The 16,788-nt window shown below is 41.8% G+C and overlaps 1 protein-coding gene across 1 annotated transcript in view; it reads right to left on the bottom strand.

Moving 5' to 3' along the window:
- Window positions 1–3,137: 3,137 nt before the first annotated feature.
- Window positions 3,138–16,788, bottom strand: part of LOC135512630 (microtubule-associated protein 1S-like) — a 47,866-nt gene continuing 34,215 nt past the window's right edge. Inside the window, exons 3-7 of the mRNA XM_064934849.1 lie at window positions 14,746–14,828; window positions 13,569–13,709; window positions 10,083–13,386; window positions 8,515–8,738; window positions 3,138–8,394 (exon numbers count right to left, since the gene is read on the bottom strand). Coding sequence (XP_064790921.1) covers window positions 8,239–8,394; window positions 8,515–8,738; window positions 10,083–13,386; window positions 13,569–13,709; window positions 14,746–14,828 — 3,908 coding nt within the window. The 3' untranslated portion in view covers window positions 3,138–8,238. The remainder of the gene's footprint in view (window positions 8,395–8,514; window positions 8,739–10,082; window positions 13,387–13,568; window positions 13,710–14,745; window positions 14,829–16,788) is intronic.

Below are 16,788 nucleotides of genomic sequence, written 5' to 3'. Positions count from 1 at the left end.
GCAGAGATTGCAGCTGTGAGTCTTTCTGGGTAAGTCTAGGAGATTTGCACACCTGGGGCCTCATTTATCAATCATGTGTATGCACAAATCTGTGCGTAAACCATGCGTGGGATCATTTCCACGCAAGTGTGAGACTTGTTGGCTTGAGAGTGTTCAAAAATGTACCCACAGCCTTGACCATGCGTACACACAGTGCAAAGTGGTGGAATAAGGGAACTGTTTGTCAAAAGTTGAAAGGGGAAAATATACAAATATATATTGTGAAAGCAATAATTTAATACTTTTTTGATTTCATTGCATGAATTCACAATGGAAATACAACATATCTTGACATGCTATATAATTTCAACACTGCATTTGTTATAATAATCCATATAAAGTAAGGTACAGTAATTTGTTAAATTAGAGGTACATTTGAAAGTAAAACCATTGTTGAAATACTATAAAAGACTGAGAGATGGCTGATCTTACTCTGTTGGAAGATTTGGCATATCACAGCCCTCTGAGTCAATGTTTTGGATGCAACAATCAGCTAAATGAACGGTAACATACAATTTCCATACACCATTGCGCAACAGGTTGAAGTCAAGAGGGGTTTGTTACTTTGCCATGATGCCCTCCAACCTGGTATCAGATCATTTTGTATGTAAATCTGAGACATGATAGTATGATATGTTACATTTGGTATGGCATGTATTTATTTGTGGATGTCCATCACCCATTTCATATGTTACAAATTCTTGCTAGGTGGCTAACGTTAGCTAGGCTAGGGGGTAAGGTTAAGTTTAGGTCAAAGGGTTAGGATGAGTAAAAGGGTTAGCTAAAATGATTAAGGTTAGGGTTAATGGGAAGGGTTGGCTAAAAGGGTTACGGTTAGCTAACATGCTAAGTTGAAAAGTTGCTAATTAGCTAAAATACTAAAGTTGTCTGTGATGAGATTGGAACTCGCAACCACCCACCCTACTTTTATTTTTGCCTTAATAAGTAACCAAGTCTTATATAACCATACCAAATGTAACATATCATACTAGATGGAGTGTCGACTTAATGTACATAATACAACACGCTCAGACCAGGTTGGCATTTAACACCTGGATTTGTTTGCAGTCAATGTCAACGAGGGATATCATGTCACTTCTCTGCAGTCCTGCGCAAGCAGGATCTATGCCTATGCAGGACCAGGCCTATGCAGCAGCGGTTGCAGGATCAGATGGAAAGCACGATCTGTCTTTAGTCTTTCTTCATCACAAATATCGTAATCAATTCACGAGAATATGTTACATCTTCATCCCATGTATTGAAGGTAGTGCGATTTCACAGCTCTCTTTAGACATAAGCAGTACTACCACTGAGGTTTATAAGCCACCCAAACTATGCCTATCTGAAATGTGAACATTATTAATGAAATCACCAGGTAGTTTACGGTCATGTACAGTCATTTAGCAGATGCTTTTACCCAGAGGCGAAGATGTGTCCGTAGCAGTTTGCTAAATGGAACTTTATATGAATATTATGAAAGTAGGTAGGCTACTATGTTTTTGCCAGGCTAAACCGCATAAATGTATACAAGCACTACCTGGTCACCTATCTGGGTATGTGCGCCCACTTTTGCGTTCCAATGCTGATGACTGGACATTGGTCAACAGTCAAGACTTGCAACTTTTTGGTTCTGAAGCACAGATAAAACATATAGTGACCAGAACGATTAAGCAAAGGTATAAACATAAAAAATAAATGGTAGGCTATATGTAGCCTATTAAAATATGTATGACTTGTTTCCCCCATTCAGTTTCACACTTGCAACCACACAAAATTTTCTCACTGCGAGCTCAAATGACCTGTGTTGTTTCAGTTTGCTGGTCCAAATCAGAAGGCCCGAGTGTTTCACTATAGCGTTTTATTTTTTGCAAGTGCGATACCGTCTCTGGCTTAATGGAGAGTAAATCCACTGGAGACCCAAATCCACAAAACGTTACAAAACCTGGCCAGATAATTTCAAGTCATCAGTCTCAAGTCAAAGTCTTGAGGCACCCAAGTCAAGTCACTTTATTTTCTATCAAATCTGTGACTCAAGTCCACACCTCTGGGATGCAGTTACCCCAGGGGACTAGGTACCCCACGTTACCCTATAATGCCAGGAGCCGATATACGGTCATTCTGGCGTCTTTATTGGCCAAATAGCATTTACTGTGATACAGGCCTCTGCAGAAGTCAGGGCATGCACTTGGCAGAGCTGTTGTGAAGGAAGTTGTCAAAAAAGTGAGTTTTGTGTTTATACAGGACGTACTGCCCAACCTACCGTTCAACCAATTATGGCAATGCGGAGCCCTTCGCATTGTTATCAGATTTGGAAGGCGCACAGCGATGCGGTAGAGATTTATTTCGCCTGCGCCAGTCTCCAGAGATTTCACAACCTCCATACGGTGCGGTGCCTCCGGATCGCATTGCCAGAGCAAGCATAAATGGGCTTTTACATGGCTTGAAGCAGATCTGATTGAATAAAGACCGTAACAATATTATTCATGTGTCTTTTCCCTGCCAAGCATTCTTTAATTTGAACGTTTTTCTCTGGTAGCTAGCCTCCCTCAAGGTCTTCACCTCCACCTCTTGATGCATTACTTTCTCTGAAATGAGTAAAGACGATGATCCGTAATTATGGTAGCATCCACATGAAATGTAGAAGTTTTCAGAAACATTCTATTATTATTTACCATAAAAAGGGACTCCAAATTGACCCACATTATTTACACAATTAATTTCTATTGGGCACAACATAATCCGAAACAAAACCAAAACACACGGCAAATGCATCCAACAAGTCTTGTAGAGTCACGTGCTAGGAATATGGGACCAAATGTAACGGATGTGAAACAGCTAGTTTAGTCAGCGGTGGTGCGCGCTTCGTGGGTGACTGTTGTTGATGTGTGCAGAGGATCACTTGTTCGCGCCCGGGTATGGGCGAGGGGACGGTCTAAAGTTATACTGTTACACAAACACTCAACGTTCTCCAAAATGTCCAAATTACTTATGACACCTTCAAAATGGGGGTGACGGGGACGACGAAATACATGCATTAATTTATAAAACGGTAAGAGTCATATGAAAATACCCTCAAACAAAATTTGACATCGGTACTGTTGCCTCATAAAACATTTAATCTCAAATCCAAAATAGAGTAAAGCCAAATGAACAAACGGTCCAAATAAATACAGGTGTACATTGTGTTTGACTTAATTGTATACAACATTTGCTAAATATGTACACATAACCTGTGGCATACAAGTATATAGCCTTAGTCTCTTGGGACATTCATAGGGACCTCTTCATCTGCAGACAGAAAACATCAAAGAAACAGGCTTCATTATACTAACATTTGACTGCACTGAATACTATGCTGCTGTTATCTCTGTCTAATAGTTGTCCTTACTAGGGTCTGGAACAGGAGAATGTCAAATCTTTTCAGTCGACCGTTTTTGGTGTGTCTGGACCATGATAGTTTGTTGGTGATGTGGACACCAAGGAACTTGAAACTCTCGACCTGCTCCACTACAGCCCCGTCAATGTTAATGGGGGCCTGTTTGGCCCTCCTGAAGGCAACGATCAGCTCCTTTGTCTTGCTCACATTGAGGGAGAGGTGGTTGTTCTGGCACCACACCGCCAGGTCTCTGACCTCCTCCCTATAGGGTTTCTCATCGTTGTCGGTGATCAAGCTTAGCTCGATATATACCCTCAAAACATGGTTAAATCTGATTTTGAAATCGTGGACAGTAATTCCTCGCACCCATAGCACAGTCTATGAAGTTGAGAATGATGACAGTTTCCAGCCCTTTTTACCAAAACAGTGGCAGGTCACCTGCTTTGCTATTGTTTTAACTGCTTACTGACCCTTTAAAAAGGTCAATTCAGATTGAGGCAACAAATAGTGTTTACCGTGATCTCGCGAATGCGGGAACATTGCCTTTAAAAGCAGCGAAGCCTATATCCCAAGATTCAAATTGAATCCCAGTGTGGTGATACTGGTTTGTTGGGACTGATGGTTTCTACAGTTGTGACTTTACGTAGCATGTTAGAACTAACGTAGCAGGTTAGGAGAATTAGGTTAAGGTTAGGAAAAGGGTAAGGCTTAGCTAAAACACTAGTTATCAACATGTGTTGTCACAACACGACAACTAGATGGAGCTGTACTCCATCTAGCCACAACTGTAGAAACAGTCCTTACACTGGCCTCCAATGTGTTCTGATGGCAGCTCCTCCTCCGGGGCACTGTCAGATACAAATGTGATTGGTTGGATGAAAGCTCAGTGGGCAGAGCGACAGGTCAGTGGGTGGAGTTTACAGGTGAGAGTAAAAAAAAAGAAAGCAGGTTGGTGGTGGATGGAGCGCGTTAAACCACAGGTTATGACAGACAAGATCGCCAGTTCGAATCACAATACAGTTTGTTATCCGACATAACTAATCACATTTCTAATCGACTGAAAAAAGGAGTGGTGCCCTACCCCTACTGACGTAGTGGACTGTGATAGGGATCAGAAGGTAACAGGTTTTTTTTAAATTTTACCTTTATTTAACTAGGCAAGTCAGTTAAGAACACAATTCTTATTTTCAATGACAGCCTATGAACAGTGGGTTAACTGCCTTGTTCAGGGGCAGAACAGAACAACAGATTTTTACCTTGTCAGGTCAGGGATTTGATCTTGCAACCTTTTGGTTTGGTTACAAGTCCAACGCTCTAACCACTAGGCTACCTGCTTGAAAAGTCAGGGGAACAACACCAATTAAGCACACACATTTATAAAAGGGGTATATATATATACTGCAAAAAAACAACAACAACTAAAATTAGTGTTTCAATACTGAATCAATCCACCCTGTCATTATTAATCTAACCACCACACTCATGTGACACCGCTGAAACAGTCTAATGACATTTTTACAGACATTCATAGCATTTCCTGGGTGAATTCCAGACACTTGCAAGGGATGTGTGAACCACCAACAGGTTATGTAAATAGACAAACATAGATGTATAGGTGCAAGGGCAAAGAGGTGTCTAAGTATAAAAAATATAGCACCAAAAACTGAAATATAAAGGCTTTAAAGAAATGATATACCATCTCCCAAAATGTGCTGTTCAACTTGGTTGCCAAAGACCAATAGAACATATTAATCTCAATGGGTTTAGTTATGTTGCGGCGTGATTTACAGATATGAACACCTATGTCCATGCAAAGTGCTACGGTCACTTAAATTGTGACTGAAGCGCAGGAGTGCCTCCGATTTCGACAAGAGGTTTCTCAGTCACCTAGTTTTATTATAATGGGGCAGGGACGGAACCAGAGAAACACAGGACCATTCTTTAGAATTATTATTTTGTTCTTCTATTAATTCCAATGAGCCAAATATACCACTGAACATGGCTTTCAGAATATTGTGACAAGGAGGGAGAATCAATAGGTGGTAGTAGACATTCTGGGACACATCTTTGAGAACAAAGCCAAGTCATGTTATGAACAACAGCGGGTGTTACGAGACACACAATATCCAAACCAATGCATTGAGTCCAGAATCTGATATATAGAATGTCGTGATATATGGTGCACACAAATACAGACATGATGGATTGTCAAACGTTAAGATTAGTATGAGATATATTACTTAACTCCAGTAGTGTGAAATAGCTATCCAAATAAGTGATCAGTGTCATGCAATCCACTTTCAATCCTTTTTGCTCAGACTTACAGCGAGTACCAAAAAACATGCTGCCGTTAAACACTCTTCCATATGACAATGTGAGCTCGGTTCCACTAACTCTGTCCGGCCATTGGCTAATGATATCATGCGAGTAGCCTGTTGCTAATCAAATGATAGTAAGTGATAAAGTAGCCACACCACATTATTGATATACAGAAAACTCAATTTAGGAAAAACAAAAATAGAATTGCTAATGGATTGATAAAATAAAAACAGATGACACTACATTTTTCTGTGTGAAATAATTAGAATTATATGATCTGCCAACATGTGTCTGGCTGAACACACCCTTTTCACATGATATTTTCAAATGTACAAGGTGCTCTCAAAGAGCCATGGCATTTAATTAAATTCAAATTAGATTTTAACTTGTGAGATCTGCATGCTTTTACAACTCGGCATGGCCCAAAAAATATAATTTCAAGTGTAAGTAAAAAATAAAAAAAACAAGTACATTTCTCCAAGAATAACAGTTATTTAACCCAAGTGGAAAAAAGTTTAAAATCCTTTCATATCCCTTCTCTTTGAATAAAATGAAAATATCCTTTGTAACAAAGAGCAATATAACACAAGTGCGTGGTCTGCAAGCAAAGTGGTGGGCATGGATGTGCAAGCAGTGCTGACATGCATTTGGACTCAATCTGCTTTGATAGAGAGCTAAAAGCGTCGACATTCACAGATAACATCATTTACATTTTACTGCAATTAACCAGATACACAAGCGACTGCTGATATAACGGTGATTTTCCGTTCTTGTTAAAAATCATATGTTTAGCATTTCCTTTAGTTCACTTAGGCACAATAATAACCACTCTGTGATAAATGGAATGGACTGTCTTGCAAAGTATTGCTAATGACTTCTCATTTTGTGAATCCCTCTTCCGTGAAGCTTAACCTCTGGCGCATGTGACATTCAGTGGTCCCATTGACATGGCATACTTAAGAAACAAGGCTTGAGGAGGTTTGGTATATGGCCAATATACCACGGCTAAGGGCTGTTCTTATGCACGACGAAACACGGAGTGCCTGGATACAGCCAGTAGCTGTAGTATATTGGCCATATACCAAAAAACCCAGAGGTGCCTTAATGCTATTATAAACTGGTTACCAAAGTAATTAGAACAAAAATATTTTTGGGGAAATACCTATGGTATTCGGTCTGATATACCTCGGCTTTCAGAAAAACAGCAGCCTTCAACCCTTCCAGTTTATAATTATAATTACAGGATGGTGACATCATGCAGCTTCTCTATGATAAAAACAACTCTGGTCTTGAAGAGGGACTCAAATAGAGGTTTGGATACAGTTGGTTTATTAGTGTGGAAATATACTGTACTGTTAACACTTCATTCAAAGTGCATTTTTTCATGAAATAACTACTCGGTACTAGAACTGTAATTCAGTCATGCGAGTTGGTACATAAATGACTCAATTGTCTATTGACTTCCATCTAAAATTACTTACGAGTATTTATTTTGAGTACAAATTATTACCTAGTATTTACCAAGCCATTTCATTTAAAAACACACTGTCAAAAGAGTATACCACAGTATGCGCTCTAGATGAAGGGTTAAAGTGACTGATCTGAATGTTACACAAAAATACTGCACATTTCATGATTTCTTGAAACGTGGACTTCCATTATTTATCAATGTCAGAGTAATCCTTCTGTTCACATGCATACCATTACCTTCCAAGACATTGGCGATCTCCTTATAATGTTCATAGACCGTCTATGAAACTCAAAATGGGATGTAGAAACATGTCGTCGTCCTTCAGTAAGTGCTGAGGTCTCTGCATGACTACATGTGCACCAGGAGACAACAAAGTCCCATCTTCACCTCCGCTCACACACCCTCTGCCTTTTTAAAGTTTTTGACGGACATCCTATTCTATTGTAACACTGATTCTCTCACTGCGGTCCCCTTGTCTGTGGAAATTGATAACTGTGCAAATGGGTGCAGGGCTAAATATACCTATGAAATGCTATACGGATGAAATGATTCATCGTTGAAGGAAGAACTCAGGAGTTCAGCTGTAGGAAACCCTCTGCCTCCTTGGGGCTGTCGACTAGTTTTCTCTGGGCTGTTGCGGATTTGGATCACAACTACCTGGCTGCTGATAAGAAGTGTGAGGAACTTCGATTAGTATTGCCAGTCTTCTAAGTCCACCTTACCTAGCATTCATAATGAACAACATTTCTTCATGTTGGTAGACCAAAGACTCTTGGACATCATCATGTTCTGCCTTCATATCCATGGTATAGATGTACCCAGGGAAAGATGCTGGAGTCTGCTCTATATTAATAAGATTGAAAGGAGGAGAAAAGCCTGCTAATCCACCAGGCTATACGTGATGCATGCTAGGGTGGGAAATCGTCAGTTTAGAGGGGGGAAACGAGTCCATCACAATTTAAGAGAAGATAAAGTGAGGGAGATACTTTGGTGGATAAGAGTGCAGGGATCTGAAGATTCATCTTGTTCGCTCTCAGAACTCCACTTTACACGCAGGGAAGGTCTCCTCTTGCATGGCCACAGTGCTGTTGCTGCCCAGCACGGTAATGCCCAGCTCCCCCTGCCTCTCGTGGGTCTCCTGGTACCACTCATGCATCGTCAGTGAGTCAAAAGTGGGGATCAGGGTCACCTGAGAGTAGAAAGGTAGATGGGTAAATAAAAATGAGAGCATGAGTACATAGAAGTAGACAGACTTTTGACAACTTACTACAAATGCGGAAAATGAGAAATAAGAGGAGGGGGGGGTGACCTGCACATCGGGCCAGGCTGTCTTCCCGTCCAGTAGGGCATCAAGAATAGGTCTCATGACAGACTCCTTCAGGTGTTCATTGCCACTGACAATGTAGCAGGAGGAGCGCAGGCGTCGAAAGAACTCCACGTCAATGGTGGTAGAGGCACAACCAGATGGGAGATAAGCCAGGTCCAAATAAACTGGTGCCCCTCCAGCTGCACTGGCCTTGCTGCCCACAGAACCTGTAGGACACAAAGCAGAGTTAGGCATAAAACACAATGTACACATATTGTACAAAAACTTAGGAACACATGCTCTTTCCATAACAGACTGACCAGGTGAAAGCTATGATCCCTTATTGAGGTCACTTGTTAAATCCACATCAATCAGTGTAGACAAGAATGCTGTTCATTGACTACAGCTAGGCATTCAACGCTATAGTACCATCCAAGCTCCTCATTAAGCTGGAGGCCCTGGGTCCTAACCCCGCACTGTGCAATCGGGTCCTGGACTTTGACGGGCCGCCACACCAGGTGGGTAAGGTAGGAAACAACATCTACACTTTGCTGACCCTCAACACTGGGGCCCCACAAGGGTGCGTGCTCAGCCCCCTCCTGTACTCCCTATTCACCTATGGCTGCGTGGCCATGCACGCCTCCAACAATCTGGACATAAATGATGAACTTTATCGAACAAATCAAACATTTATTGTGGAACTGGGATTCCTGGGAGTGGATTCCGATGAAGATCATCAAAGTGAACAATTATAATGATATTTCTGACTAATGTTGACTGTGCAACATGGCGGATATTTATTTTGGCTGGTTTGGGCTCTGAGCTCCGTACTCAGATTATTGCATGGTATGCTTTTTCCGTTAAGTTTTTTGAAATCTGACACAGCGGTTGCATTAAGGAGAAGTTTATCTAAAGTTCCATGCATAAAACTTTTTATGAGTATTTCTGTAAATTGATGTGGCTCTCTGCAAAATCACCGCATGTTTTAGAACTACTGAATAGAGCACGCCAATGTAAAATGAGATTTTTTGGATATAAATATGCACTTTTATCGAACAAAACATACATGTATTGTGTAACATGAAGTCCTATGAGTGTCATCTGATGAAGATCATCAAAGGTTAGTGATAAATTTAACCTCTAGTTGTGCTTTTTGATACTCCTCTCTTTGGCTGGAAAAATGGCTAGGTTTTTCTGTCTCTTGGTGGTGACCTAAATATTGTTTGTGGAGCTTTTGCTGTAAAGCATTTTTTAAACCAGACACTGTGGCTGGATTACCAAGAATTGTATCTTGAAATTTGATTTATGAGATTTCTGTTGATTTGTATTTGGTGACCTGTAATTTCATTGGCCGTTGGCGAGGGGTTCCGCTACGTTCCCAGACAGGTTAAAAAGTTTACATTCAAATGATTCTCCTGTGAAGTAGTGAAGCTCGACATACGCCTAGTTTCCTGAAACGAGTCACATATTTGGAAGGTGTTCCTAATGCTTTGTAAATTGATTTTAGAAATCAAGTAATAAAAGATTATCAAATGTCATCGTTCTAAGTGTAAAACACTGACTGTGCCTACCTGAAGAAGTTGACCTTGCAGTCCCAGGTCTGGAGCCATTAGTGGTATTGCGGGATGAAGGCCTTGTGTCAAGACTTGAGGTGATTTTCAACGTACCAGTTGTGCTGCCAGTCTTGGTCTTGCTGTTCAGAGTCGTACTGGTGGCTGACGTTAACCTGTGTGTGATCCCAGCTGGTTTCTTGGTTTTTGTGGCACTGCTCTTTGAGGTCTTGCTTGGAGCATCAGCCTCAGGGTCAGCCATGCAGGCACCGGGCTGAGGCGGCAAGGGTGGCAGGTCCTTCATTGGGGCTGGGGGGGGGTCCTGAGAGGAATGTTGAGCTCCCCTGTTGGAGGAGTGAGAGCTGGGATGGTCGTGTGGATGGTGGGGTGGGAAACTCCCAGAATCCTCATCAGAGTCCATGTCTGCAGTGATGGAGGGGCAGTCTTCAGTCCCTGGGGGTATGTCTGAATCTGTGGCTGTGTTGAGGGACTCACTAGCAGATGTGGGTGGAGTCTCCTGACCTTGTGGCGAATGTCGATCACTATGAATGACGCTTTGTGGCTTAGCTAGGTCCTGGGAGTGGTCGCTGTTTTCTGATAGTTCCCGCGGGCTACCTGTCGCTAGCCCCGGAGACAAATGCTGTTGTTGGTTCTCTGGGGATTTCGGGTGCTTGAATTCACAAGGTGAGACCAGGCAGAGGTCGACGTCATGGGGAACGTCGGGGAGAAGACCCTGAAATCCAGTAAGGCGTTCCTCTGAGCCATCCCCTGGCGGACGCATGTTATGACATGTCCTCAAAGGTAAGGACATCCCCATTTTGGGGTCAGGATCAGCAAAATGCCCATTAGAGTAGGACCTGTCCATATGGTCTCCCTTGGGTGACTCATCAATAGATGGGAGCACCTGTTCAAAAGACACGGAAAGAGACTCATCAACTTCTGTCGAGTGTGGGGAACCGATTTCAGCAGGCATAGAGGTAATATTGGGGGAGACAGAGTCCGGCAGCATGAAGGGACTCAGTGTCAAAAGGCTTGATTGCTTCTCCTGGGACGATGTAGAGTTCTCTAGGTTCCCCTTCAAGGAGCCTACCTCAGAGTTCTTGCAAGAACCCATGACATGGCAGTCTTCAAACCCAAGGCTCGGCACCCTTCCCCCGAGACTACTGTCCTCACCAGAGCCCTGAGCATCCTCTTCAGGTGATTGGTGGAAAGGGGTATGCCCAGCGCTATTAGGGGCTGAGTCAGCAGGGGAGACCAACTCTAAAGTCTTCTCATCTGAGCTGGCACATGCATCTTGTCCATTTCGCAGGGCCCCATCAAGAAGTCTGTATTCAGTTGGTGTAATATCAAAATTCACACTGCGGTCACTTTTAGGAGTTTTGGCAAGAGGTGAAGTGGTTCCCAGGGCCTTCTCTGGATTTGGAAGTGTCTCCATGCAGCGGAACTTTTCTGGACTTTCCAAAATGTCGCCCTTCTCTGCATTTTTTCTTGATCCATTCTCTGTTTCAGGTTGTGCCATTCCTTCATTGTTAGCTATAGTGCTCACTACAACAGCAGTCTTTTTCTCTGACTCTCCATTTTCTGTTCTGAGCTTCTCGAATTCCTCTGTCATGTCTTCAGGCGTTGACATCTTAGAACGATCCGCATCCCCTTCAGAGGCTGAAGCGTTTTGATTCTCTGTCTTTTTACTCATCTTTGACTTTCCCCCCTTGTTTAATGAGTCTTTCTTGGGGATTGCATCCTTCTTCAAAGTTCCATTCTTGCCTACAGGTTTTTTTGCTTCTGCGTTTCCTAATGAAGGTCCAGCTGTCACTTTTTTGACATCCTTGCTGATAGGTTTTGTTGGTTTCTTCTCATCTGGCTTGATTTCCTTCTTGATCTCCTTCTTTGGATCAGGTTTCTTTGATTTTAGACCAAGAGGTTCTTTCTTAATTGGTTCTCTCTTTTTCTCCACATTCTCATCCTTTTTGGCCACACCAGCAGAGGCTTTCTCATCCCTCTTTTTTTCTTTTTTCTCATCCTTTAAAGGTTCCTTCTTTGTCATAAGCTTTTCAGGCTTTGGAAGTCTTTGTTTAGCATCCACATCCTTCAACTTCAACTTCTCATCCCCTTCCTTTTCTTTAGGAGCAATGTCACTTGGGCCTTTGGGCTTGGTCTTCACGTCTTGTTTCCTAAGGTCCCCACGTCCAAGTTTGTCCTTCAGCAAGGCACTGCTAGGTCTGGAGTCCTTGGGAAGGGACTTAAGGCTCTCCCGACTCTCTGCACGCTTTGGTTGTTTATCTGATTTGGATGCTTCGAGGTCCCTAAGGCTCACGGCGGGGTGTTTCAGGAATTCTAGATGCTTTACTTTGTCAAGTCCTTCAAGAATCTTGGCCTGCGGAGTACACCCAGGGAAGAGAACTCGAATGATCTTCTCATGACTACTGGCAGGATGCCACACCAATAGGGCACAGATGGAGACAAGGCAAGGCAGGGGTATCTCTGAGCCTTTCATGTTAGATCCATTGCCGGGCCAGTTCTTCATCAAAGCCTCAAGCTCTTTACTGCCTTTGACTGGGTTAAGAACATACAGCTCTAGACGACCGACTCCCATCTTCTGGAAAAGTATAACAGGCTCAATGGCGGGTCCATTTGAGCGACTAAGAGGCTCTGGATTGATTGTTAGCCTGTCAAGGTGCTGCAACGTGAGTGCCACCTGATCGCAGCTCCGCAGTTCTTTGGGATCACCCTCGAATGACTTCAATCTCTCTGGAGCATTAAGAAAAACTATGCCAATATCAGGAGAAATTAGATTTTTCATCCAGTCCTCATTGATCTGAGAGTCGGCAGATTGTTCATCCTCCAGTTCTATCACTTTCCTTTGGAGAAGACTGTTCACCCCTGGAAGATTGTCAGTACCGATGTGGGTGAGGAGCAGGCAGTCAACTCTGTCCAGATGTCTAACCAGTTTCCAGAAACAGGAGCGTGGATCGGACCCACCGTTGACCAGGATGTTGAAACCGTTAACAGCAAAGAAGGCAGAGTCTCCTCTCCCACCTGGAAATACGTAGCAGCAGGGGCGGGAGAGTTTGAGGAAGCCCACAGTACTGGGGGGCTCCAGCAGCTCAAAAGACGACTGTGGCTCCAGGGACTCGGAGAGGTATTCTGTGAACTCTTGCAGACCTTCCATTTCAGGTAGCACTGATGGCAGGTTTGTTTTGATGTCAATGAAGTCTTGTAGGTTGTGTTTCTCCAACACTGAGTTCTTCCACACTCCAGTGTTAGGACAACTCAGTGTGAGGCTAGCTTTTTGTGTAGGGTCTGCCGAACTCAATAACTCTCCAATCTATTCAAAAGGATAGAATGGTTTGATGTAAAATCACTTGACCAGCTTATTAATAATGCTTTGAATTTATATTAAATCTGTAACTTAGAATATACACTGATTGTACAAAACATTAAGAACATTTGCTATTCCTATGACAAATGTCTGGTATACTCCGTGTATATTACAGTAAAATAACTCACCTCTTCATCAGCAAATATCTGAATGAAGTCACTGAGAGAGAAACATCCTGTTTGTAAGACCAGGTCTCCTGCCTCTTCGACACATTGTCCAGCAAGAACCAACAACTTGTGGCGAGACACGTCAGATATAAGCCGGCGCACCTAGGGAAATGGAAGGAAAAGTAGTCATGAAATTAAGCTCCATTTAGTAGCCTATACAATTCCAAATAGGGCAATAGTTTAGATGGTGCTTAGTGTCACTGAAAATACAGATAAACAAGGCCCCTCATTCAAGTTTTTTTTAAATGTTTAGTCTATTATATGATAAAAAAGGAACATGGCAAGACAAACCGATCTTCTTCTTGATCCAAATTCCATGCATACAAGCCAGATCGTATATTTAAAAAAAGGCTGCACACAATTTGTTTTGGTGACTTAGGCCACAATCAACCCAGATGCTGATTTCAATGTATAGCCTACATACAATGTTATTAAGTGATCAATAAAAAAGGATCACGTGTTTTAACATTTTCAAGATAAAAAAGGCAGCCCCTCAAACTCCATGGCAATATTCTATTGTTACAAAACTTCTCAAATTCCTCATCCCCCCCATCCTTTCCCAGAGAAAGTATTTCAGGAATTACTGTTCACATACTCCTTACAGTACTAAACATACTGCAAACGTTGTTCAGCCATGACATTGAAATAATTCCCAAATTGACCCGCAGATATGCTCATACAGAATGAGAACGCAAGAGATTATTTCCCCTAATATTGAATGCATTCTGAAATATCGGTGAATTAAGCATCACAAGCATTTGCTGACAAGCACAGGCTGAATGAAGTAGATTGTTGGTTCAAGTGGGGCAGGCTATATTTCATTACAGCAACGACAGGATAGGTTTTCCAGTATGAAATGAGCGCCAGATGGCAGGGCAAAGAACCGTGTAATGTGATGGCAGTGTGTACTGCAGGTGTCATCTGAGCAATTGGATCCTTTCCATCTCAGGACAAAGCAAATGTTATGCAAAGCAGAGCATACCTTAGTAAATATCCTATTGTCATTCTGAACATAGTTTATTTTCCAGTATTTTAAAATGAATTTGGACTACACAAAATATACCTTGAAACAGAAATAAGACTTCAACACCGAGGTCTGACATTCAACAGTGAGAGATGTAGCCTAATTAAGTCTCACCTCTGAGCAGACCAACTCATGGGATGGGTTCCCCACCACCTTGGTGTCTAGAACGTCTCCACTGTGCTGCAGTGTCCTCTGGCCTATAGGGAAGGAGGGAGAAAGTGGTCAGACACCTGAGAGTGAGGGAAAAGGCTCCAGGGAGGTAGGGGTTAAAATAGAGCCTAGCCTGTTCCTTTAGACCTGACAAAAACAATGGGTACTGGGCAATAGTCTATGCTATATGTGGATAGTTTGGGAATAACAGATACTGCATCAACCAAAAAGGTTAAAAAGGTTGGGAAAATCAGATGTCAAAATATCTCTTTTTGTTTTGTTTTACAGTAAACCGATTAGCAGATGTAGATCACTTCAGCTCAATCAAATCAAATGTATTTATAAAGCCTTTAATCTCTAGTGTAGTCTGTTAGTCTTGACCAGCTCACAGTTAGTGTGCTGCTCCAGGGCTTGATTTGACATTTTTAGCCACTTATCACCATTGAATGATGCAAGGAACCACCTTACAAAACACAACTCATTACCATATTTTTTACCATAGAGAATCAGACAATGTAGGCTACACTCTGCCTATTGGCTTCTTTGCATATTGAAGCCCGTCTCAAAATACTACACACTTTAAGGCTCTCCTGGAGGATGGTTGGCCACCATTGGTTGCCTATAAAATATTGCAACATTACATTTACAACCAAATCTTTATAAAAATAAATCCCTATAAAAAATAATCAATGAGACTGATGCAACAGATCAGATAGTTTAGCTTAAAATTACAAAGTTTTATTTTGTCATATTATAAAGGTCAACAATGCACGCATTAATGTGCCAAAATGCATTTAGTGGCAAAACACTGTTCTCAAAACCGCACAACATGCACAAGCGTTTATTTTTTTATATATGTTTAACCTTTACTTAACTAGGCAAATCAGTTAATTAAAACCTCTACAGGATCGATGGGTCCCCCGCGGGACGGTTGAGCTAACGTTGGCTAATGTGATCAGCATGAGGTTGTAAGTAACAAGAACATTTCCCAGGACACAGACATATCTGATATTGGCAGAAGGCTTAAATTATTGTTAATCTAACTGCACTGTTCAATTTACAGTAGCTATTACAGTGAAATAATACCATGCCATTGTTTGATGAGTGCACGGTTATGAACTTGAAAATGTATTAATAAACCAATTAGGCACATTTGGGCAGTCTTGATACAAAAGTTTGAACAGAAATGCAATGGTTCATTGGATCAGTCTAAAACTTTGCACATACACTGCCATCTTGTGGCCAAAATCTAAATTGTGCCTGGGCCGGCATAATACATTATGGCCTTTCTCTTGCATTTCAAAGATGGTACAAAAAAAAGGCATGTTTTTTTCTTTGTAATATCTTTTACTAGATCTAATGTGATATATTCTCCGACATTCATTTAACAGTTCTACAAACTTCAAAGTGTTTCCTTTCAAATGGTATCAAGAATACACATATCCTAGCTTCAGGTCATGAGTCACAGGCAGGTAGATTTGGGTATGTCATTTTAGGCGTAAAATTGGGGGGGAAAGGGGGCGGCTCCATGAACAAATTCTTATTTACAATGACGGACTATCCCCGGCCAAACCCGGACGACACTGGGCCAATTGTGTGCCGCACTATGGGACTCACGGCCGGATGTGATATAGCATGGGTTTCACTTGACAGAGATTAAAATATGTTTGAAATTAAGAAAGCGGGGAGATCTAAAGATGCATCAACTAGCATGGGTTACTAATATGACTAGGATTATGCCTTTGGGTGCTGGACACTAAAACAATTGATAAAAAAAATGAAAACCAATATAACATGAGAAAATATGCAATTGAAACCAGCATTTAAGTGCTAATAAAATAATACATTCAACACTTCTATAGTCATATTTTGGCTAGGACAGGTTACTTTGAAACAGGGTAAGACATGCTTCATAAGACATAAAACGTACAGGGTTTAAACAACTACATTTATGGTGAAATAGTTTCAAAATGCTGATCGCCTCAGCTCAGATTCAAGGTGGGTGAT

The sequence above is a fragment of the Oncorhynchus masou genome, chromosome 24 (genome assembly GCF_036934945.1).
Source record: "Oncorhynchus masou masou isolate Uvic2021 chromosome 24, UVic_Omas_1.1, whole genome shotgun sequence".
Classification (NCBI taxonomy): domain Eukaryota; kingdom Metazoa; phylum Chordata; class Actinopteri; order Salmoniformes; family Salmonidae; genus Oncorhynchus; species Oncorhynchus masou.
This window is presented reverse-complemented; position numbering and strand designations above follow the sequence as displayed.